The sequence below is a fragment of the Mycteria americana genome, chromosome 2 (genome assembly GCF_035582795.1).
Source record: "Mycteria americana isolate JAX WOST 10 ecotype Jacksonville Zoo and Gardens chromosome 2, USCA_MyAme_1.0, whole genome shotgun sequence".
NCBI classification, from domain to species: domain Eukaryota; kingdom Metazoa; phylum Chordata; class Aves; order Ciconiiformes; family Ciconiidae; genus Mycteria; species Mycteria americana.
Genome location: NC_134366.1, coordinates 41,430,075 through 41,454,401, shown reverse-complemented (window position 1 = coordinate 41,454,401; position 24,327 = coordinate 41,430,075). Strand labels below are relative to the sequence as shown.

General features: G+C 36.8%; 1 protein-coding gene across 1 annotated transcript in view; it reads right to left on the bottom strand.

Moving 5' to 3' along the window:
- The window catches only part of KCNH8 (potassium voltage-gated channel subfamily H member 8), a 197,914-nt gene that overhangs the window by 20,221 nt on the left and 153,366 nt on the right, over window positions 1-24,327 (bottom strand). Inside the window, exons 9-12 of the mRNA XM_075495570.1 lie at window positions 23,400-23,599; window positions 21,114-21,363; window positions 16,361-16,575; window positions 1,001-1,039 (exon numbers count right to left, since the gene is read on the bottom strand). Coding sequence (XP_075351685.1) covers window positions 1,001-1,039; window positions 16,361-16,575; window positions 21,114-21,363; window positions 23,400-23,599 — 704 coding nt within the window. The remainder of the gene's footprint in view (window positions 1-1,000; window positions 1,040-16,360; window positions 16,576-21,113; window positions 21,364-23,399; window positions 23,600-24,327) is intronic.

Genomic DNA, 24,327 nt, shown 5'->3' with positions numbered 1-24,327 from the left:
GAGCAATATAATGTTTGTTATTGTTTCATGGTAACAAAATACACTGGTCATGAGTGCTGAGCTATGCCAACATGGTGCTCATGTCAGGATCAGGCCATAACTCAAAAATAGTTCCATTTATTCCCATGGTACAACTTACTGTATTTATCGGTAGCAGGTGAATGGACTAAGGCAGAATCAGGTTCCAGGTCAAATTAACAAACTCCACACATCTCAGTGAAGAGTACAGCCAAATGCAACTTCATGGTTTCAGAAAAGGTTGCTATTCTTTTTTTTTCAGGCTACTCCTCTTAATCAAGCTTGATTGAGGCACTGTTAACTTTAAGTGATAGAAAAGCTCAGATGAGCTTGTATAGGCAAATTTCTCACATTCAGGCCAAGTAAAATTGGCTGGGTGAAAATGCAGACTTGAGGAATTTATCCCAATGTTCTAAGCTCCTATTAGTATCTGCCTAAATGTTTTTCAGCATGGGTTTAATTTTGCTGTGTGCTACAGCACAGTTCCATTGAGTGAATGCTTTTCTCTTAGTATACATTGACAGATTTAATGAACTAGGTCCTTTCCATCTGAGATGTATGAAAAGGTAAGAATTTAAAACAGTAGCAAAAGACCTGTCTACATAAAAATATAATAGCCTTGTTGTCAACCATAATAGTCATCGGAAGGCTATCCTGTTGATCAAATTGTACAGTTCTTGGCACTGTTGCAGCCTATACTCTACAGACAATGAGCGTTACCCATATTCAAAACTTTGGCTTGGGTAACCATGTATTTAAAATGCAGGTGCTGTAGTAGGATATCCAAATCCAGCACCTGGAAGAAAAGATCATAAGCTCTTACTCATAAAATGGACAGTGGCAGAACTATCTGCAGGGTGCTATTTAAAGTCTCATTCTGAAACCACACAAGTCAGTTGGAGTTTTTCCAGCTTTGCTTTGGCCATAACTGTGTGCACATTTCAAAGTCAAGCTTGGCATATTTAAAATGTGACTAACATACCTGAGATAGCGTAGACTTGTTTGATAATTTTGATATTACCTGAAAAAAAAAAAAAAAACAACAAAGCAAAAAAGTAGCAAATATGTGCAACTGCACAGTATTGGCTTCCAAGAGCATACAAACATCTAAACAAAAACATTTATTTTGATACAAGAAAAGAATCTCATGATAAAACAGCTGATTTAATCTCATGATTAAATTAAATGGTGACATAGCACTGAACTAAGCACTGAACTTGGAAACAGACGCTGTGAGAAAAAAAAATGTTTTATTTTTATTAAAAAGATAGTTCCTGCAAAAATAACATTTTACCTTAACAAAAAGTTGGGTCAAGGTTCCAAACTTGTGAATGAATGTAGATGGGTGAATGTATGCCTGGTGGATTTCAGTGCTGGTTTGATAGACTCCTGTGCAGGAACAGTGCTCTGCTTTGGCCCTACCTCTTTGTAGCTTTAGCTCCTGTGCCAGCCTAGTCCATACATGGAGATGATCTAACTGTAGCATCCTGGGGGAGTTTTCAAAGGCAGTGATGGGACTGAAGCAAGTAGGACCAATATAATCCTGAGGGAGGTGAGTGCCTAACAGCTATTCAAGGTCATGACATTTTCCCTTCTTGAATTAAACAGAAAACAAGACAAAGGAAAAGGAAGAAGAAAAAAAAATCATGCAAGTTTAATGTGTGACTACTTCTAATAAAATCCACTGGAACTGCTGAATAATATCTGTAATGAACATTCTGTTGTTTATTTGAATGTTCACACCTTGAACATGGGCAAGTCTCTGGCAGCCTACAGGCTGTATTTATAGGAAGATTTTAGTCTGCCAGGTAGAATTTTCAGAAGTGATTTTCAGCTTTCTTAAACCCACATGTCAACATAAAAAGTGCTTAACACCCATCAATTTTAAATTTGTCACATCAGGATTTTTTCTCCAAACTCAGGTAGAAGTTGTTAAGCCTTTCTGGAAATCATTGAGACTTCTCAGTTTGTTTGATAGAAGTCTTCAGAACTCCTAAATACACAAATTTTAGGCAAAGATTTGGAAAAAATAATTTTGTTCTTTTTTTTTCTTTTTCTTTTTTTTCTTCTTCACAAGTCTTTCAGGTTAACCTGAAAACTGTTTGTTAGTTGCTCATAAAAGTGAGGGTACTAGTAGTGGTATAATATACAAATACACAATATTTAAGTTTGTGTAAGCAGAAATCCTGCTCCACAGCAGCCAAGCCAGTAGCAGGTGTATCAATAAATTTGGCAATAACACTCTAATAACTGCCAAATAGAACAACTGCAATAATTAGGCTATGTAAATAAAATACCTGCTGTGTTCTTCCTGAGTTAGATAAAGTACTAGATGATATTAGCAGAGGATGAGATCTCAGATACTGAAATCTCCCAGCTTGCATTGTAATCTATGCCAATTGAAGAAACACCATGTCCTTCAAGATTCAGGAGAACAGGAAACTGGAAATGTACTAAAATATTAAAGTCAGAATCAGGAAGTACTAATGGCCCACTTTGCGCATATATTTAAGAAGATTAATTTACAATAGTGCCCAGAATTTTGGGGCATCAGTTTGCTTGGCTTCTAGGCAGAGGTGCAGTATGAATGTTAAAGATCTTAGAAAGTATGAATTTGTCTGCTGAAGGCTTTAAACATGACTTGTCATCTGTAGTTTGTAATATGGGTGAAGATTTCACCTCTTTTTTTTTTTTTTTTTTTTTCCTTCTCCTGAGCACATGTGTTAATCCTGATTGTCCACCTTGAAAAATAAAGACAAAGAAATCAGTGTATGGGTTTCTCCTAGATGTCCTGGTGGCATTTCCCACAGCTCTGCTGGAGTCTCTCAGCTGGGCTGGGCTTTCGGCTCCGTGAGCAGTTGGGAGCACTGTTCCCCGGCTGCCAGGACCGCTCACGCCGCTGCCCGTCCCCACAGCAGCCACAGCCACCCATGGGTCCTCCTCTGCTCTCAGTGTTACCCTTGCTGGTCACTGCAGCAGGGAGAAACTGGCTGCGGAGGAAACGGGGGTAGCGGCAGCACTCTGTTGCCTTATGACCTTACCAACAGGAAGGTAAAGGGATTTTTGAAGGCAGGTTGGTTTTTGCAGGGAGGGGAAGGAGTGTACTCAGGAGGAAGGGTAGCAGAAAAGAAGGCTAGGTATGAACAAGGAGCAGATGACATGAGAAACTACTCATCAGACTTTCTTCTTTCATTTCCCCAAACTGACCCCTTTAACCCACTGGGGGACAGTTTCAGTCTGGATAAATTGATATTTTTAGATAAACTCTGGACCTATAAACTATTTTTTCCATAGCACAGAAACCACAGTAAAGAGTGTTGTAACTGCTTCTGTGTTAATACACTGCAGCCATGTTTATTGCTTGTAATTTTGAACACCGTGTCTTGCACACATAAAACAGGGGCCTGCACTTTATGGCTTGGTAGTTGAAAGCTGGTAAAAGAAACTATAATTAGCTGTGACCAGAGAGAATTCTCAAGAGTTTGGCTTTTAAACCTCCTCCAGCAACTCCCTTCTCTCTCTCTCCCTGCAAAAATACTATTCTCAAAGAGAAAAAAGATAGATAAACACAAGAACAAGGACAAAGCCAGTCAAAGGGCAGTAAATTTAAAGACCTCACCATGCACATAGCTTTATCTCTGTAAAAATGGAGTATCAGTGTAAGTAATTATGAGGTGCTGTCCTAGTTTCTGATCTGGATCTGCTAAAACCTTTTATTTAGGGCAACACACTGGTATAGCCTTCTATAAAAATGCTTTTTTTTCTTATGCAAAAAAGAAAGAGGATGCGAAAGAGCTCACATTCTACTCTTTTTAAATGAAGTACAGCTCTTAAAGGATAAAGGCTGCTGAAAGAAAAACATGGATATTTCCCCTGCTACACATTAGGGAAAAAAAAAACCCGAGACTGATGTTAACATGAGTTGTGTGAAATACTGTCAAAGGGTCTAATTAAATTTTTAATTTCAGCCCTGGTGTCTCTTTATGTCTTGTGAAACTAGCTATTAAATTTAATTTCACAGATAAAACAGTAATAGATCATGTACCAAAAGCAGACTCATATCGAATTCTTCCATGTACGTAATCTCAAATCTATAATCTTGTAATTGTTTAATATGTCAATATATAGAGCTTAAAAATTCATTGTTGCTTATTATAAGCACAAAAAGAACATTTCTTCATCTGAAAACACTGGTGGTTTGCTGTCAAAAGCCAGTGATCTGAAGATTTTTCCAGGGTCAAGAGACAGTAGTTTTTAATAGAAGAATATCTACCAGGAATTGTGGCCAAACCAGGTAATTAGCTGTACAATAATTTAAGATTAATTCCAATTATAAAACCCTAAAAAGAGAAATATAGACATGCAGCTAAATTTGGGGTTAATACATTAAATGTCCAGGCAAGTAAATTTGCATTTTTGGGCTCAAAAGAATGTTATCAGCTTTTACTGGCCTGATTCCTGTTGCCTTCACGAGAAGTGGGAACAAAAATAGAAACATAATTTCACTGATTTGCTTGTAACTCTTGGATCCTAAAATATATGAATAATTCTTTGTATCTGAGGAGTCAAAAGGATAAAATACACTTTCAGGAAAGGATTTGAAATCAAACTAGAATTTTAATGTTCTTAGTCAGCATTTGGAAACAGGAAAAAAACATTTAAGAGCATTGGCAGTATGGGGAAAAAAAAAACCCAAGAACACATGCCATATGTTCTATTCTTTGCAAATTTACTGTATGGTAATGGAAAAGATACAAGTACATAACAAGGGATTATTGTACCGCTGAAAAGCTTAATGCCGGACATGTGTTCAGGCCTCAGTTTTCCATAATCAGGAAATTTTTCAATGAAGTATCACAAATCCTTTAAATCACAAGGGAGTCAATCACTTGCAAAGAGTTTCTCAGGTTAGATATAATTGTTTTATATCTATATTTACTGAGCAAATTACCCCTTTTTCTTTTTTTTTCTTTTTAAGGCTTTCTATAGTCCATTGTCTTGTTCTTATATTTTATCAGGTTTATTCTTATCTCTTTTCCTTGCTTAATGGAGAGATAAAGAAAACTTATTTTGTGGAAGCAGATGCTTTCAGCATTCTCTGATCCTGCTTACAGTTTAGAGTATATTGAATTAGCAGCAAACGTTGAACAGCAGGTCTGCCACCAGTATTTTATCCTAGGTGACCAATAACTCTGAATTGCCATGAGCTCTGCAGTCTTCTGTTAAGTCGTTACCCTACATCATTCCTATCTTTTGAATACATTATTGTAGCCTGTGAAGTTAGGACAAGTGTTCAATAACTGGCTGGTTGTGGTTAGCTTTGGGTAATTTTTTTTGCAAATTAATACTTTCTTGGGTTCAAATTTCTCACATGAGCTTTCATATTTAGTATTAAAAGTTTACTTTTCATATATTTCTTTAAAACCTGGATGTTAAGTTCAATGGATTCATTAGCAAAAATTTTTAATTATACTTTGATTGTTTATTAACAATAGAGGATCTATTGCATTTTGTGTTAAAAAGATAAATCATGTCACAGAAACAAAACCTAACCTCTCTGTCACGTGCTCCAAATCAAGAATTGAATAAATGGTAAATGTGGATGGTATAATTTGTTATTTTTACTTCTATATTCTTACTTCCCTCTCCCCCACCCCAAAACAGGAGAAAAAAATAGTGTCCCAAACTGCTCTGAACATATATCTTTCATAGCAAACCTGTGCCAATAAAAATAAAAAAAAAAAAAATTAAGGAAGAGACTGTCAATAAGGTCAAAAGAAGACAAAAGGAGGAATTGTTAAAATAGACAATAGTCCTGGCACTGACTGTACATTGCTCTGGCAGGTTGCATTTTTGGAAAAGCTTGCAGATTACTGCAGACAAAACATATACATTTTAATATTTCTACAGTTTGATTAGTCATGTAAAGATTTACATATTATTAATAGAAACTACAATGAATGCTAATAGCTTTCAAAGCAATAAAACTCAAAATTCTTCCCCTTCCTGAAAATATTCAGGTATATGCTTAGCTTCATGTAACTCTGAGATTTCACACAGGCTTGTAAATATTTGCAGGACTGGCCCTGTGGATTGATATCCAATTAGACCCCTCAACTCGAGGCTGGAGGTACTGCGGAAGAGTTGCTTTTAAGTTTGTGGTGTTAGCTTTATCTTTAAATGAAACTTCATACTACTTTTTATGCAAATATGTGTAACTTCAGACAGGCTCTTGAAAAAAGGAAGACTACGAAGTGGATCTTGAAAAATATTCACCCAAAGAATTTTATTACCTGCTAATTGCCTATTTCCAAGCATCCCCAGTGTTGCCCAGCTGTTTTGCTAGCACTCAGAGGCCAAATCAGTGGGACGAGTGTTAATAAGTGACTCACTGAGGACAGCAACATGTCTGTGGAGAATTTTTAAGAAAGTCCAGCTTTTTCTGGCTTTCAGTCTAAACCTTACAAAGAAGGTGGCAGGGACAGGCATAATCTATTTCCTTATTTTAAAATCTGTTTTTTTGGTTTGTTTTTTGTTTGTTTGTTTGTTTTTTTCTCAGATACATTTCTTCTAAATAATGAATACTTTGCATTTTGTGTGACAATTTGATCAGTAGATTAACATCTAGCCAATTCTCCCAGAAGGAAAAAAAGTGCAAATTGAGCACACATCTGGCCCCTAGACATATTCAGAGTTAAAACTTTGGGGAAGACAGCAGACTTACAGTACCTGTGAAAACGATTTGCATGATTTCACCTCGGGGCAAGAAGTCATCTCCTGGCATGCGAAGATATCAGCAGAAGACTAAGTATATAACCTTGTTAAGTAAGAAAGCCATCATATTTTCCTTCCCCTGAGATGCAAATTGTGTTTTCTATATATGCATAATACAGAAAAGCTGAGCATGTAGCTTTTGGGAGCTCTTGGCAGCTTTGTTACTCAAGAAGTTCTGCATAGGTTAGAAACTAAGACAACATGGACACTCAATAAGTGAATAAAATTGCTTCAGTTTTTGAAGTACCATGACACAAAACCAAACCCAGTGTCAGAGAAATTAAGAACTAAATTTTCAGCAGACCTCTAGTTACACTTACGTAGGTAAGCTTCTGTAGCTCTGGTTTTACTGACTGAAGGTACAGGTGATTAAAAAGAAAAATATGCTGGTATATTTGTTTTTATATCAGTAAAATCTTAGAGTGCATTTGTACATACATGATTTTTGGTTTTCATATTTATATGCTTTCGTGTCTTTGAACAGAGGGTTAGGTCTAGATGGTCTTCAGAGGTCCTTTTCAACATCAGCTATCCTACTATTCTATGAAGTTTAAAAAAAATTGCACTAAAAATGCTGCCAGCTCAATAAAATTGAGAATGGATACTTATATTCACGTGGAATGCCTACTTGATACACAAGTTGCACTGATTATAGACAGTTTGCTCAAAGACTACGCCATATTTAAGTTCACACATTTCAGCATGTATCCTGAGGTTATAATGACTCTGCAAGTGTTATAGGAACTTTACCATATAAGCCAGTCTGACATGCTCATTACAGCTCAAGGTAGTCTGTGCCTTCAGAACCAGTGTTCTTATAGAAGAAATTGTGTTTAAGTATTACAATTCCCTTCATAAATTAGTCTTACTTTACACAGAATAATAAAAGGATAGGTTACTGTAAGACCGCTTCTAAATTTAAGGCCACTATCTGGTTGTTGCTATATCAATGCAAAATAAAAGCAATTATGGAACAAAAAAATCCACCCTCTAAATTCATACCATTTTAAGGTTAAGATACATTAGGATTAATTTTATTTTCTATTTTTTCCAATGTAGAGACAAAGATATAATATTAATATTGTAAAAGTTACATTATCATGTTTCCTAAGGCACAGTGAAGCATACTGGAAAAAGTTATCATCTAGCATCCCTTTGTAATTAAAATAGAAATATGGTTAGATTCCAAAGCAATACTCTCTGAAAGACAGGAGCTTTTCCTGGCTAAAATTCTGTTTGACACAGTGTTTTATACTCTCCTCACACCACAGTCTAAAAACATCAATAAGCTGCTTTGCTAGGCTGGATTTTTTTTTCAACATGTAACCCTCTGGTTAAGCTTTATAATCTGATGCAGAATGCAATAATCCCAGGAAGTGAAATGAATGAGAATGGAGAGTGCTCAAAATGACTCAAAAGCTATAATTAGAAGTAAAATTTGGTTATTTAAACATTTGATTTCTAGTTACAGTGAAAATGGTTTGTTTTTGTCAAGAAAGTGCTAAGGTGCAATTGTGAAAATCCTGATTACATACATGCATTGAATACTCTTGTTATAAATAATGTGTAACTAATGATCATAATTCCTGCCTCTTAACCCGTTCACAAAAGAGTGACCACAGGGGTAGGAATTTTGGGATGGGTCACGTGTAATCTATTACCAGACAAAACTAAATGCATTATTTTCCTCTCCTCCCCTTTGGCCTCTTCCACGTCTTGTGGGATTCAACCTTACAGCCAATCGTCTATTTGTTTTAGGTGTAAAATGGAAAAGACTTGTAAAGGCACAAGAACTAATGAAAACAAATAATTAATGGAAAAGATGACATAATTGCATCAATAAGTTATGTAGGATGAATCTTCTAACTGGAAAAGAACCGCAAATCAGAAGAATAAACTATTAGAGAGACAAAACCAGACAGCATCAGCGGCTGTGTGTTGTTATTTTCAAAAATATTAGAATGACTGAAGGCTACAGAAATGAGACAGGACCATACCAGCAAAAAAAATTCTTCAGGTAAGATACTAGGAAAGAAAATGAAAAGGCCACCAAGCCTGCAAGAGAAAAGGCATATCAGTCTGTCCTTTTTGAATTATGTTTCCTTATTGCATTATTTCTCAGAGGTGTACCATATTGAAGGATATATTAGAAAAATGATAGTAAGATGATTATCTTGAGGGGTACTGGATGAACTGATGGCTCAGAGGCACCACAGACCATGCTCACCAATGACTGCAAGTAAAAAAGCTTTATGAGTTAGTAGACAACAAAAAGGAGTGAAACCTGGCTTGCACTGTAGCTCCAGGTCAGCCCCACTCCCACGCTGAGTGAAGCAGGTAATTGCCAGGTTGAGGGAGCGGAGGAAGGACTGACAGTAACACTGCACAGGGAGGAGGGTATTGCAGCAGAATCAGTTGTCTGAAACTAGCATGCACCTTAAATAGCCAAAGATCCATCAAAACATGCTTAGTGTCATGAATACAGCTAGGAGACCTGTGAAATATCTTGCAGAGAGCCAGCTGACAACGCTCGTTCCCAAACTGCTTCTCATTCATTTAAAACCAGAAAGGAAGTGTAAAACAGGTGAAGGAACTGCTCTGTTTTTTTTGTCAATGGTCATGCCCTTCTATACCTACAAAATCCTGTTACTTGTTCCATAGAATCATAGAAGTTGAGCTGTGTAAGTGAAGTTGTATGAGTGCTGCCTTGTGCAGCAATAAGGTAATTTATTTTGGGAGGATGAAGAAGGAGAGAGAGGGGGAAGAAGGAAAAAAAAAAATCCAGGTGGTCCCAGAAGCATGAACGAAAAATCTGAGTAGCTTGTACAATGTGAAAGAGCACGGAGCAATATTTCACAGCAGCCCTGGTTGCAGAGTAGTCCATGCACAGAGGCGCGTAAGAGACCTACTCCAATGAACAGTCAGGAGTTGTGTCTCAATGTTAATTGTATGTTCACAGTTTTAAAATTATTTCTGATTTTGATAGTATGAGGAGCAGCTTCATTCCTATACTATAATTACTGAGAAGATGAGAAGTTTGCAGACTCCATCTCATATCTGTCTTGTATCAAAAGAGGTATAAAGGAGAAATGGAAATGTGGCTGACTGGTAGAAAGCAGTGGATGCACAGCCAGCAGTCACATAAGATCTCTAATAGAAAAATGGGAATTTGTTCTGTGTGGCTGCCAAACGCACATGGACTAAAGAGAAAGATAATAAACAGGAATCTAAGTTTTGGGTTTGGGGTTTTTTTGTTTGGTTTTTTTTTTTGTTTGGTTTGTTTTTTCAGAATAATCGTGCAGATGAAGTATTAGACTTCCATTGCTTTAGGTGATTTATTCACTACTCTGTTCCACCTGTTGTAATAATGCTTGCAAACACACACAAAAATTGCCATTGACTGCTCTCCTGTTTTGCAGAATTTATACCTACTGTGCCACAGACAATAAACACCAGTGAGTTACACCTGCAGTAATAGTACATGATCTTCTGCCAGACGAGCTGTTGACAAAGGTGGGTGCCTAAGTCCATGTAAGTTTGTTTAAAAATGACACATTTTCCTCAAAGTTATCCAACCCCGTCTAAATGTCAAAGTAGGGCTTTTTAACTTTTCTAAGGTAAGCCACTTCTTTCTACACAGCTGCTGGGTAATGTGGCAAAACCCTCTTGTCTATTAAAAAGGTGGTTGGGATTATTTGGGAAATCTTCTATGGAAATTATTTATTATGAAAAATATTTTGCAACCTGTGATTGTCCTGCAGTGTACAGGATGAGCTATGATCTAAGCTGGGGTGGAGGAATTATGACTAAGTGTAGCAGCATAGTGAGAGTTGGTTTGGAAATTAATTTTTTCAATGCATAGCTTTTATTATAAACACATAGGTAATACCCAAGAAATAGGATTTTTTTTGCTCTGAAAGTTAAACACATCAATAAGTAATTATATGACTGAAGTTTCTATCAGGTTTTCTTATTTTATAACACTTGCCAAAATTAAAAGCAACTATTTAAAAAAAAGGCTTATTTTTTCCTTAATATCAATAGAATTGTAAATAGGATAACTTTGATTGTTTTCTTTAAAGCAAAATACTATTTATTATGCAGACAATAAAGATGCATTAAAAAAATAAGAAATGTCATGCTGTTTCCGTTGCTGATTCATAATAGATAACCAAATATGTAACAGACAGAATTCCGAGTTATTACTATATTGGAAAGCAGCATTCATAAATTCAACAGACCTATACTAGAATATCTAGAAAAAGCATGACTAAAGAGGCAAGAATGAATGTATGTCAAATATGTAATCTACTAGCTGAAAAACAGACAATGGCTAGGCAGAATTTAGCTGAATTTTGTGCTTGCATTCAAGATATTTTTTGCTATCCTTTTTTCTGCCTACAGGAGCTATACCACCAGTTGGCACAAAGAAAGATAAAAGTCTAGAAATAAACCAATTAAAAAGAAATAAGGTGGAATCACATATATGCTCTTAAAATACTTGTTTAATGCTTAGCTAGAATGAACCAGAAAACAGCATATTTTAGATTAGAATTTGTAGATATTTTTCCTCCCAATCTGTGCCCTCTGTTGTATGCTCCAGAGCTTAGAGCTGTTTTCACCTTTAAGAACAATTGGTTTGGCCAGTTGTCTGGTTTCCCAGTAGAAAATGAGGAACATCCCTTGTAATTTGTTTGGTATTGCTAATAGCAACCTGAGCTTTATTATATTAAAAAAGCCCACAACTCAGTCATTAAAATTTAATAAATTCTAAACACCAGCCTCTCCCAAGGACAAGAATTAAGCCCTGTTTTGTCAGAAAATGCCTTTCTGGGGGAAAAAAAAAAGAATTGTTTTTATTGCTTCTTGGTTGCCTTTTAAAATTTATTTGTCTATTTATTTATTTTGTTATCAAGAAGCCTGGCTAAGCTGCAGTAAGACTTAATGATCCCAACTGGAGGAAGAATCTACCACTTTTCTTGTGCAATCTTTGTGATTATGTTTCATTTACACTGCGGATACACTGAAGGAAGCAGTCCTTCCCCCTGCTTCAGAAACTGAGTATTTTCATTTTGAAGAGAGTAGCTTCTCCTCCTTTGGGGGGACAGGGAAGGGAAGCTCTTGTAAGAGGCAGAACACTGCTTTTAAGGCCTCAAAAGAAAAGTAGATACTTATTAATTATAAGTCCTGTCTGCAAAGACAGATTTTTGAATCTTCAGGAATATCATCGTTTCTTTTTGAAAATGACACATGTTGATAGTGTTCTAGCGAGTCAAAGATTGTGCCTGCATGGGTCTTATCTTCCTTTGGGACTTCATTACCGCTTGAGGGATGACATAGGTGTCAAGGAGGCCTCTTGTTCTTTGTATCAGTCTGGCTATAACCAGCCCGCCCTTGGGGTTTTTTTGATGAATAATGATGTCTACACTGTAGACGCTTCTGCATAGACACAAGAAGTAATGAGAAAAAATAAACTGTTACCAAGCCCACAAAGATATTGTGCAAATATTTGCCTATTCGGAGTTTCTCATAGGATTATTCAGAGTTATGAACATCTGCTACTGCTCTCTAGATATATAAAATAGCACATGTTTTTCAGGGCTGGTGGATAGCAAAATAATTTCCATTTTTTTTCATATAATTGTATTATATGTTGTAAGAACCTTCTTATGAGTTCTTTTCTTTATCAAATCAGATATCGGACTCTCTCACTGCCTGCTATATATGCAATCTGTAATATATAATGCAAAATTATATGGGTGGGGTGATGGGGGTGTCAAAATCTGTGTCACTTAGCAAACCATTTCATGACTATGACATCATAGTCACAGGCCTAGAAAAATTGGTTGAAACACCTGAATGGCTGAATTGTTTTAATGTCACAACTCCAGCTACCAAACAGATTAGCTTTTCCTAACTGTTGTAAAATCATTCAGTACATTTACAAAAACAGTTACGAGTTTCTTGAGCAATATTCAGCAAAGAAAGGACAGAATATATATAATCAAGATAAAGGTTTTTTCCTAATTTGCATCTTGTTGTGATGAGAATATATAAAAAGATGGCATAATAGCGCTGCCAGTGTGATTGCACACACATTAATGGTTATAATCATAAATCACTTAATGATTGCTGGGTTTAGAGCTACCATGAGGAAACACTGAAACTTTATCTCCCTGTTTTTGTGTCTTTCTGTTTCTCTATCTGTTACTCATTAGAGGCTGAAATAGTTACACGATTGCCAGCTCCTGTAGTTAAAATCTCCTGAGCTTTTCTTCCAAGATTGCTTAAACAGCACTTTCAATCTTTCTATAACCAGACAGCTACAGTTTCTACTTGTTACTGGGAAATCTGGCTACAGCTCCTCCTTGTTTTACTGAAAAGTGACATGGCTATGGAAGTCCTGGAGCCTTTTCCACCATTACACCTTACTTGGACTTTAATGCAGATGGAGCACATCATTATATACACTCTCAGACTTGCAAATGAACGAAGAAAACAAAGTTAAAAAGTTTTCCTAGAGATTTCTGTGTGGGTAGGGTAGTTACATGGTCTAGCGCTAAGTATCCAACTTTGGCACTCCAGGATCAGGAAACTCCCGATGACTTACTTTTAATTCAGTTCAAATCTCTTATTCAGTTTTGTGTGCAATGAAAAGTTCAAACAGCACAAGGAAGAGGATAATGGATGACCAGGGCTGTATCTTTCTGCAGCCTCACCTTTTTAATGCTGGCTTAAAGTGTCAGGAAATCTACAAACTAAGGCACTTTTGGTGGACTGTGGCTGAAAATGCGATAATGTTTTAGGTCACAACTGAAAGGCACTTGGCAAGCCATAGTGGGGAAACTCATGCTATTTCACCCCACAGTTCACCTGACCCTAAATACTGTTACTGATCCATTTTCAAAAGCATTAAGTTCACATTCAGTTGCAAATTTGCAGTCATTTAAAACACCCAAGGAAAAAGAGAGTGAGAAACCGATTTATTCAAATGAATCAATCTACTGTTTAACTATGGAAAAGCTCTCCAAACCCAAAATTTCCATAAAGCTGCAGAAGTCATAGACACATGCAAAAGTAAAATCTCCCTTGGGGGAGTGGGGAGAGAGAGAGAGTGCACACAAGATACAGTGTCACAGCTGCCAAACTCTCCCATAGCACCATTCCCAAGAAATAATGCTATATTTAAAAAAAAAAAAAGTCATATTTTCATACCCACAAACTGTACTTCTGAAAACCTTCTTCTTACTATTCTGTGAGAGTAAACCATCAGTTAACTAATTTCTGTGTGCAAGTTATATTCATGAAGACCAGGTATTTTTTAGGTGAAGCAGAGCAAGTGAGTGGTTGACCAGGCACACTTCCTACTGCCATAGGTATCTCCCTTCATTTGGTGAGCCCTCTTTTTGTGGTGGTACAATTTTTGGCCACCTTATTCCTGCTCTTTATCCTTATTGATAAGTAAAATGGTTGAATCAGAAATGAGATGCACGTGACCGAGGTTAGTTCTGCTGCAAGAGAAATACTAGTGGGAGGGCATAGTTAACCCAAGGATGTAGGAAAAAGTGACACCGATAAGCTGTCTTAGGTTCTCTCTACGTGCTTGTGACACTGGATGCTCCTCAGTGTCAGGCTCTTTTTTTTCTCTCCCTTTAATTTTAAAATCATGGGTTATGCCATGAAAATACAGTGTGTATTCAAAAATTCTGCAAATATTTTCCTCTTTAAAGCAGAAAAGATCCTTTGATATGTCCTGCACTGCTTTAAATCCCATCTTCCACAGTGAGTGTGAGGAGGTTCTTTTCCTGTCTGTGCAGTCACCTTCAAGGCTGGTGTAGGCTTGCTCTCAGCAGAGTCTGTACATCACCCAGCCGACTCTAATTGGGAAGAGTTGTCCCTGATTTTATAAAAGCTGAATGTGTGTGCAATTGATATGGTGATCCCCAGATTTGTCGGCATACAGAAAAGCATGAAGCAATACATCGTGGAGGTTCATCAAGGTCCCTGACAAAACTGGAGAGGAGAATGCAAATCAGCTTCAAACCCTATCTTTACATGGAGTTATACTCCTTTTCAGATTAAGCATTCCTCCCCAAAGAAAATGTGTTGGTTATACAAACTAATCTTTGAGCTCTCAGAACAGATGTGTACTCTCTCAGCTGCTGTCTTCAGCAGCAGGAAGTTTGGGGACATTTCAAGAGACAAACAAATGAGGTGCCCTGATTATTTTCCTCTCTACAAGTTTGCATTTATATATTTACACCCTTCTACTGCAATTGTTTAAAGAGCATTGCTGTGGAAACACTTGTGCCAAAGGACACCTAGTAAGAAGCTTATGTAGAAAAATCAACCTCTATAACGCATTCATTGAGTGTTTGAGCTGAAAAAGGACTTTGGCCCACTGTTCTTGCATGCATTAGAGCAGTTCTGTGAGCCTAGAGGTTCCTCAGGCCAGCAACGCTCTCCCTGGGTGACTGCTGGGGCACAGAACTCACCACAACCTTCTGCACAGAAACACACGTGAGTGGGCATGAGCAGGGAAGCTGTAGCACGGGAGTGGCATGCACGCAGGGCACCCATTGACACTTTTCTTCACAAACCAGCCAAGCAACAGGCCACTTTTCGTAACAGTGAGTGTCTGCCTATGCTACAAGGAGGATAACTGCCACACAGGGTGTGGAGTTTTTAAGCTCTGGAGCTCTTTGTGGTGTCTGCCCAAACAGGTAACCTTTTTTGCCTTTTACGCTTCCTTGGCATTACATTTGTTCCCTGTCTTGATAGTATCCTTGTCCCCGGTCATGTGCTTTCAATGGTACTTCTCTCTGTGTGTAAGGAGAAGCACAATACAAAGACAAATACCTGAACTGTTAAAAAACAAACTGAAAGTTTGGCTATCACTATACGCTCCAATGGTTAAGTCAGAAAAGGAGAGCTGTCATAAAATATTTTCACTATTAAAATCTGAATATAAATATTTGCTACATAGTATCAGTGAAAGTACTTTGGTAAGTCTATACTGAAGTCTTTCAGCAGTGCTTTATCTGGAATTTCTTGTTGTTATGTCACATTAAATTGCTCATTTAAATGGAAAAACACAGTTGCAGTGTGATGAGAAACAACTGTTTCTCATTTTGAATGTGTGTGACAACATTCTTAACTAAGAAGTAATAATCAGTGATCTATGAAATGAATGTTCATTAGGCTAGCATGTGACCTTCTAGAAAAGGTATAGTTAAATACCTTTATTTGGACACATGCTTTACATAAATATGAATTATTTTTAAACATAAGTAAAAAATGACAAAACATTAAAGAAGAATGTTCTCTCATAGATGATGTTTTCTATGGAAAAATTAGAAGCAGAGAACATGTTCACTGTTTATGATCTGATCAATTGATAAACAATTCATATAGGTAATGACTGACTTATCAAACAAATGGAATGAGTGGTCCTTTTAATGTAATCTGTGTGTTATTTCTTTACTGTGACAAAATTATGAGAACTGGCTAAAGTATGAGAAACATCTTAAAGGTAACAATAGCTGCAGAGACCTTTAAAGATACTTACATCACTTTCATGGCCTTCTCTTAAATTGTATGTGAGATCATGTTGTATGTCTTCAACAAACTTGTGAGCGTACTCTGGGTAAAGGTCGAGCACTTCAAAGAGACCTTTGAGGATAATGCATTGGAGGTCACAGTACGTTAGAGCTTTAACATCTGCATTTGTTTTAATAACTTGATCCCTAATGGATAGGTTTGCTCCAATTAAATCTCCTTTACCTAAAAGAAAATACGAAATTAATAATCTTCAAAGCATGAATTCTTTACTTCTTTTTTGAATCATAAATCTGTTTAACATAATTGCTAAATCTTAAATCCCATTGTTACTACCTCATTGTTTAATTAATAACATTCTAAAGGATCTTTGTCTAAAAGCTGTCTTTTTTTTGCAGGTGCAATCTTATATGCAATTAATAGGAGGTACACAGACTAATTTCCAGACATTTAACTACCTGATTTAAGGGAGCAATCAAGTAAATATGTATATAAAGTTAGGATTTCTACTAGTAATTAATAGCAGGTGCAATGTTGTACTTCAAAAAGTGAACATTATGTTTCTAGCTTGTTTTTTTTATTAGAACAAACAGGTGTTAAGATAGCATTTTAACAATGACACAATTAAGTATAGATCGTCAGTTCAAATGACCCTTTTACTTAGAATTTGGATTGCAAAACATGCGAAATCTATGATAGCTATGGCTGCACAGCTACACTTCATGATGTAGCTGTGCCATCTTGTCAAGAAAAAAGAATTAATTTTTAAGCCATTACCATTGTCGTTTATGGGCAAGACTGCCTTAGAATAATGGATGTATTAAAACCCACAACTGATCATATATTGAAGAACACAAAAGTTTTACAATTAAAAGCTTCCATAAACATCTGATCTGAGGTATAAAGTCCAAAGAGCGACCATTGACCCAGAGGTCTTCCTCAAAAGTTAATGCAGATTGTCTTTGTTAAAGACTTGGACAGCATGATGGAGTGCATTTTTGGCAAGTTTATGGGCAATACCAAATGGGAGGGAGTGGTTGATATGCTGAAGGGCAAAGATGCTATTCAGGGGAACCTCCATGAATGAGAAAAGGCCTGAGAGGAACCTCAATGAATGAGAAGAGGGCTGAGAGGAACCTCATGAAGTTCAACAAAAACAAATACCAAGTCCTGCACCCAGGATGGAAATCTCCCTGCAGCAGTATGGGCTGGGGACCAACCAGCTGAAAAGCAGCTCTGCAGGAAAGGACCCAGGGATCCTTGTAGACAACAAGTTGAACACAAGCCCTTGCAGCAAAGAAGGCCAAGAACATCCTGGGCAGCGTTAGCAAGAGTGCAGCCAGCAAGTCCCAGGAAGCGACTCTTCCCCTCTATATGTCACTTGTCAGACCACAGCTGGAGTACCGTGTCCAGTTTTGGGCTTCCCAGTACAAGACAGAATATTGACATACTAGAGTGAGTCCAGAAGAGGCCACCAAGATGATCAGGGACTGGAGAACCTAGTGTTCAAGGAGAGGCTGAAAAAAATGGGTATTGTCGTGCCTTAAGACAAGGCACTATTGCAGTCTTCAACAGCCTAATGGAAAAGTGTAGAGAAGACAGAGCTAAACTCCTCTTCAGGGTGCACAGTGAAACAAGATGTACTGGGCACAAGTTGTAACAAATGAAACTGTGATTAGAAATCAGGAAATGAAAGTCACCATGAGGCTGGTCAAACAGTGGGACAGGCTGCCCAGAGAAGCTGTGGAATTGCCATCCTTGGAGATGTTAAAAACTTGTCTGGACATCGCCCTGAGCAAGCTGAGCTAATTTGGCCCTGCTTTAAGCAGGTTTAGGTTGGGTGGCTTCCAGAGGTCCCTTCCAATCTTACATTATCCTGCGATTAATAAGTGAAGGCTGTAAAATCTGAAAATCCACCCAGCATGTGTTTCCAACTGGATATTGCACAGGAAATTGTGTACTTGAAGAGTAAGTTAAACTAAGCAGCCAACCGTCCCTGAAGCTGCTTAAATAAGATAATTTTATACTTTAAAATACTACAGGTAATTTTTTCTCTTTACATGGCGTTTGTACAACTTTCTCAAAAGTGCTTATCATAAACCCAGCGTAGGAAGGGATTTTCTTTTATGCTAGGCATACACATACATTAATGCTACTTTGGGGGTCTCTTAAAAATTGCAATTACTATAAATAAGCACTAGTACTAGTTTAGGTCAATCTGGGAAAGGTAAATCTGATTGATAGATGACAGTAACATTTGTCATTGCTCATCACATGATGTAGTGCTTACATAACCAAATGCAGTGTAAAGCTAAGCAATAATTCACTTTTACATTTTACTGTAAATATCAACAATTCTTTAGATTTCTTTGACTATATTAAGCAGAGGGCTAGCAATGTTAATCTATTGCTGGCTGTGTAAATAGGGACACAGGAAAAAATATTTCATATATACCAAAACTGATCTTTAAACATCTTAATTAGAAACTTTTTAGACATACAAACAGTATTAGTATCAATAATGCATAACTAAGTTGGTAAAAATGTTAGATTTGTATTTGATCTTAGTTACAGTGTTTGATGAAATAACGTCAGCCCGAAAGACACTACAATTGATCTGGTAATGCTAATGTATGTTTCTTTTCAAATGAAAATCATGTAGCAAAGGCTGTAGGTAGGTAGCTGAAGTTTCGTGTAGAATTACTGCAGCAGTGAAATGATTGTACCTTGAATACCAACATTTGTTACATAAACAGAATCATGTAAGTTATTCTTAGTAGCTCTTTCTTTCTTTCTTTTTCATTGGAGAACAAACTTATTTATAAATGTTTATGCTAACACATCTTGTTTGTTACTATATATGGGACATGCAGTCAAAGTTATAAATTTCTTCTCTTTATGGATAGCTTTTAAATCACTTATGGCTAATATTTTTAACAAATCCAAGATGTATGTTCAAACAGTACATAACTGTTATATTGAAAAATATTTTCCTATTAAAAATATCCTGTCATTATTAAATATCAAGTAACAGTCTATAGAGAAACCAAACAGCTGTATTTAATCAGAGCATTTCATTGTATTGTTGCTGAATTGCTTGTTAGTGAGAATGGTTCAGTAAACAAAGACTAATCCACTAGAATTAGAATCATGACAGAATTATAAAATAGCGGTCTAGGATCTGTAAGTAACCCCGCACTGCCAGGGCAAAACCTGCTTTCTTGGATTTACATCACATCAGTAACACAGTTTCTCGTAGGGACCTACAGGTTTCATGCATTCACCTTCTGCTGGTGTTAATTAGGTTTAAATGATGAAGCTCCCATTCACTGTAATGAAACATTATTTCATTGTATTATGTTTATGTTTTTGCATTATAATTTCATTAACTTCTCTCAGAAATCTACTAATCTCTTTCTTATTGTTTTCATTGTCACCATTACACAATGATGCTTTCATTAACATTTTCAGAAGTGCCTGAAAATGGAATCATTAATAAAATCATAGTTCCAATGGGGGTAGCTCTTGACCTTTTGCTATATTTAAGCTTACGGTTTTTCTAAGGCATATTTTATAGCTTTGATCTATGTGATCCCATAAAATCAAGGCATTCTAAAAGTTCCTAATTACAAATGAGTGATGGAGTGATGTGGACTGTCAATCCAATGGAATTAAAGAGTTATGAAACAAATAGGATATGTATCACATTCATATTCTAAAGAAAGACCAACCAAATACATGCTAGTAAAATAAAGGAAATTCAGTTACAGAAGAACAGAAGCTTGCATTATCAACAGTCTAGTGCAATCCCACAAAACAGGAAGGGAAGGAAAAAGGGAAATGTTCTTTTTAACTCTGCTTTATAAGAATATTAAAAGTTATTAGAAAGAAGAATACTTTGAAATCTAAAGAGGTATTAAAATAATAATAAAAGAATTCTTTACATTTAGAGTAAAATTTTATATTTTACTTTATCAAAACACTTTATAAACATTAACTCAGACAAGTCTAATCATCCTGTAGCTGAAGATAAAGGTAATCTCTTTAGTAGGCATTATTGAGGCCAATCACTGAAATTTACAGATAGAGATGCTTACCCCTAGATAAGCCAAAGCAATCATCTAGCAAACAACAACTAAACAAAATTTATTAGAACAGAACCTCTGGCCTTTCTCTGTTCTGATATACTCAGATGACTGCTGGCAGGATCAATTAGCTTGAAGAAGTAACTCTTTGGGGAGCAGAGCCAACCATGCTTGTTTTTCATCACATGGCTGTCCTGCAAGAGTTATTTATATGCATTCATCAAAGAATGAGAGTAGGCTCACATTGCTTTCTTTCATTTGGGAGCATTAGTGGGAGCACTGCCTGGCCACTAATTTTCATGAAAGATTTAGGAACTAATAACCAATGTCCTTTGAGCTATCAATATGATCATCAATTTTAGTTGAAAGCAGCAAATTGTATCAAAAGCTAGCAAGTACCTCCTTACATGCAAAGGAGAGAGAATAAGAAAATGAGGATACAAATGAAGTATTGCACAGCTATCACTCTAGCAATTGAAAGATCCTTAGGACAAAAAATAAGTAAGTTTAAAGTAAAAAAATTAATTAGGGATGTCCATAGGTATGAATAGCAGATTAAAATTGAACTAATTCTTTCTCATCAGACTACTAGGACACACTAAGCCATCAGTTAGTAGTGAAGGTCCTCCTACACTGGAGGACCATTCTTTCTCTTTGAAGCTATCATTATGAGCATACCGAGAATCGCCAGCACCGTGCTGTCCTTCAGGACTTCCATGGAACCTGAGCACACAAAGTAGATCGCTTGCAGGGCATCTCCCTGCCGGAGGAGGTATTCCCCAGGAGCACAGAAGGAGGTTTTGATATGCAGAGAGAGAGACCTGAGGCAACCACGGCTGGCACACTCGAAAAGGGAGAGCTGCAAAATCTCCTTGTTCAAGTGCATGGTGATGTCTGAACGCAGCTCATCTGGGAAGTCTTTTAAAAGCTGTCCAAAAAAGAGAAAAAGGGGCAAAACAGAGAAGAAGCGTAAAATAATTTGTTTCCTCTTTTGCAGAAGTGATTTGATTTAGTAGTGCTGCATGTCGTACTGATGCAAAGATTTCCCTTTGATTTGTCTTATCCCCTTCATAAGACGTGTGCTATGTCTTCATAAATCTTTAGGCTGATAAACACTGATAAATTCCAGGAAAAAACATTAATAAAAATGTGCCTTTATACAAAAACAATAAAAAAAAAAGTCAACAACACTGTGTGTAGGAATTCCCCCTAATGCACAATTTAACCTTGTCCAAGTTCTCAGCTGTTAGAACACAATAGGCTGTTCAGGTATATACCGCTGTATACAGTGGCATATACACTGAAAATAGAGCAAAAATAAACTTTGTTTAGATTTTCTTTAAAATGCTTGTATAAAATTCATCAATAGGCTATATTGCTGCTTCTATGGCAAAACCACCGGAAGAGGAATAACACAAAAAACCCTTCTATGTAGTAAACCTCTAAGGGTTTTTTTTTTTGGGGGGTGGGGTTGTTTTTGTTTTTTTTTGTTTTTTTGTTTTTTAATGATGCAATTGGACACTGAAGGACAGTTGGGAAAGGAATGGAGACAAGGTGCATGTTCAGTAGAAGAACCTATGGAAACTAAAAGACCATAAAGTCTTCCTATTTTTCCTTAGTCTTAATTTTAGGCAAATTCCCAACGTAGCCTGGCCAAAACTTAATGCTATCTATATATGTTTTACAGAAGGTCCGCTGCAGGATGGCAAAACTGAGAGAAAGTTTTCTTCTTTCTGCTCAGAGTCAGTCTTCTGAGAATGGCATATAACTGCTCAAATCATCAAACATTTCAGGTGGAGCTTTTAAAAAAATGTTTAAGTGGTTTCAAGTGTCTGTCCCATTGATGCAACTTATACTGCCTGCCTATGGGCAGAACTCTGGACCATGCGAGCTGCAAGCCCACAAGCATAGTTTCCTTTGTAGTTTGAGGGGATCTGGCATGTGAGCAATGCAATCAGCCAACACTTGACCAAGTGGGCTTAGACAAGGCAGTTTGTGGATGGGAGGCAAATCATGAAATATTGATGGTCTCTCCAGAGGCTGCTGTTGTAGTACAGCAGTCACTCACTTTCAGTGCTACTAAAGATACAGAAGCTGAAGGTGATCCTTAACCGAATCTAGGAAAGCTTTGACATCTAAGTGGTTTTTGTGCCTTTGTAAATCTTACTAGGCTCCTTCTGTTGCTAGGATGCTGTTGAAAATCCCATTCTTTGTGCTGTGCACACCACAAAAAGAACTTATGAGGAAAAGAAAGTTCTCAAACCCAAATCTTTCTGCTTATTTCCACATTATCTTTAGAGGCCACTGAGTTTTATAATGACACATATAACAAGAACTCTGAAGGGAATGGTTCATTCAAATAACACTCCAGCAGAGAGAAGCCATTATTCCTCCTGCAGTATAGTAACACATAACCTGGATAAGTCATTTAAAACAAGCAAGCAAGGACACGACCAGAAATCTGTCTTTTGATTTCACTCTCTGTTACATTGTGAAATACTTAAAAATATAGGGAAATGAATAACATAAAAATTCAGGCCAAACCACTTGCTTACAGTATTGCAAAGAATAAAAGAAAATGAAGGAGGGAGGAAAGGGCAATAAAGAAGTCCCTCTTTTAAAAAACATCTAAAAAACCCAGTAGATTTTTTGTTTGGTGAAAGACAAAACTGCTCACTGGGGTGTTTCTGCTGGCATCATCCAAAAGGTTTCTGATGAATGCCTTTTCAGCATTTCAGAATTATGGAGGACTTTGAATTTTTAATATATGATATGATGTTCTAAACCAGATTTTTCAATAGCGTACCCTCTTCCTGGGATAACCTAGCTTTATTTTTAGGCATATTCTTTTTTATATGCAACTTCACACAAAACACAGCATCACAAATGGAAAATTACTCCCCCTCCCTGACTCTAAGTCCATAGTCAAAACCATCGAACACACGACCTCCCTTGTTTGGTTACCTCATTGGAATCAATTCCATTATTGACAGACCACGTGGTTTGGAAATATTCAAGCATCCTTTGCTTTAGCTGCTGTGGCAGGTGATGGACCCGTATAAAGTCCTTCAGATCCTTGGTTCTTGTGTGATAAAGGGACCATCTGGAGTACATCCTCTGAATTATGGCAGTCACATTGCCAAACACCAAGGCATGCATCAGAGCTAAAGGGGACAGAAATTATATGCAATGTGGAGTGACTTGTTGATCATTAAAATGTAACACAGAAAATAAACAGGATCACAGAAAACCAGTTTCCTGCTTGATAGGTGCAGTAAAGCTTTTGAATACAAGACTCCATGAGTAATATACAGTAGTATTCATACGATTATTCTTTTCCATTTTTTGTGTCACTAGCAGTCACAGTCATAGGACAGGGTAGAACCACATCTGATGTTGTCTAGTCAGGGTACCAAGCAAAAGAATGCCCAAGCCAAATTAACTTTATGGTCTAAGAAGAAAGGAAGCAGGTGAACACATGTAGGCAGGCATGTTCAAGAAATAATGAGAAACTATTAATCAGTATGAAAACTAGACTCAAATGATCAGTTAGCAACTACATAGAATGTAATAGATTTCAGAGACCTCATATAAATACAAACAATTACTAATGGGGACCATGTGTAGTGGAATGAGATTGCAAACAACATTTAGAGATGTATCATATTCTGGGAAATAAGATATTTTTAAAAAGATGGAAAAAACCCATTGTAAATGGGTTTTGTAGAAATTGTAGAAATTCAGGTTAAAAAAAAAGATAAATTCAAACTGACAAGCTGATATCTTATGTTACTTGAGAAGGTCAAATACGGTGTGAAATTGTTTATCAGAAAGTTCTGACATCCTGGAGTTTGTCTGCAATTAGAGACTGGCTTGGGAATAAAAAGACCAG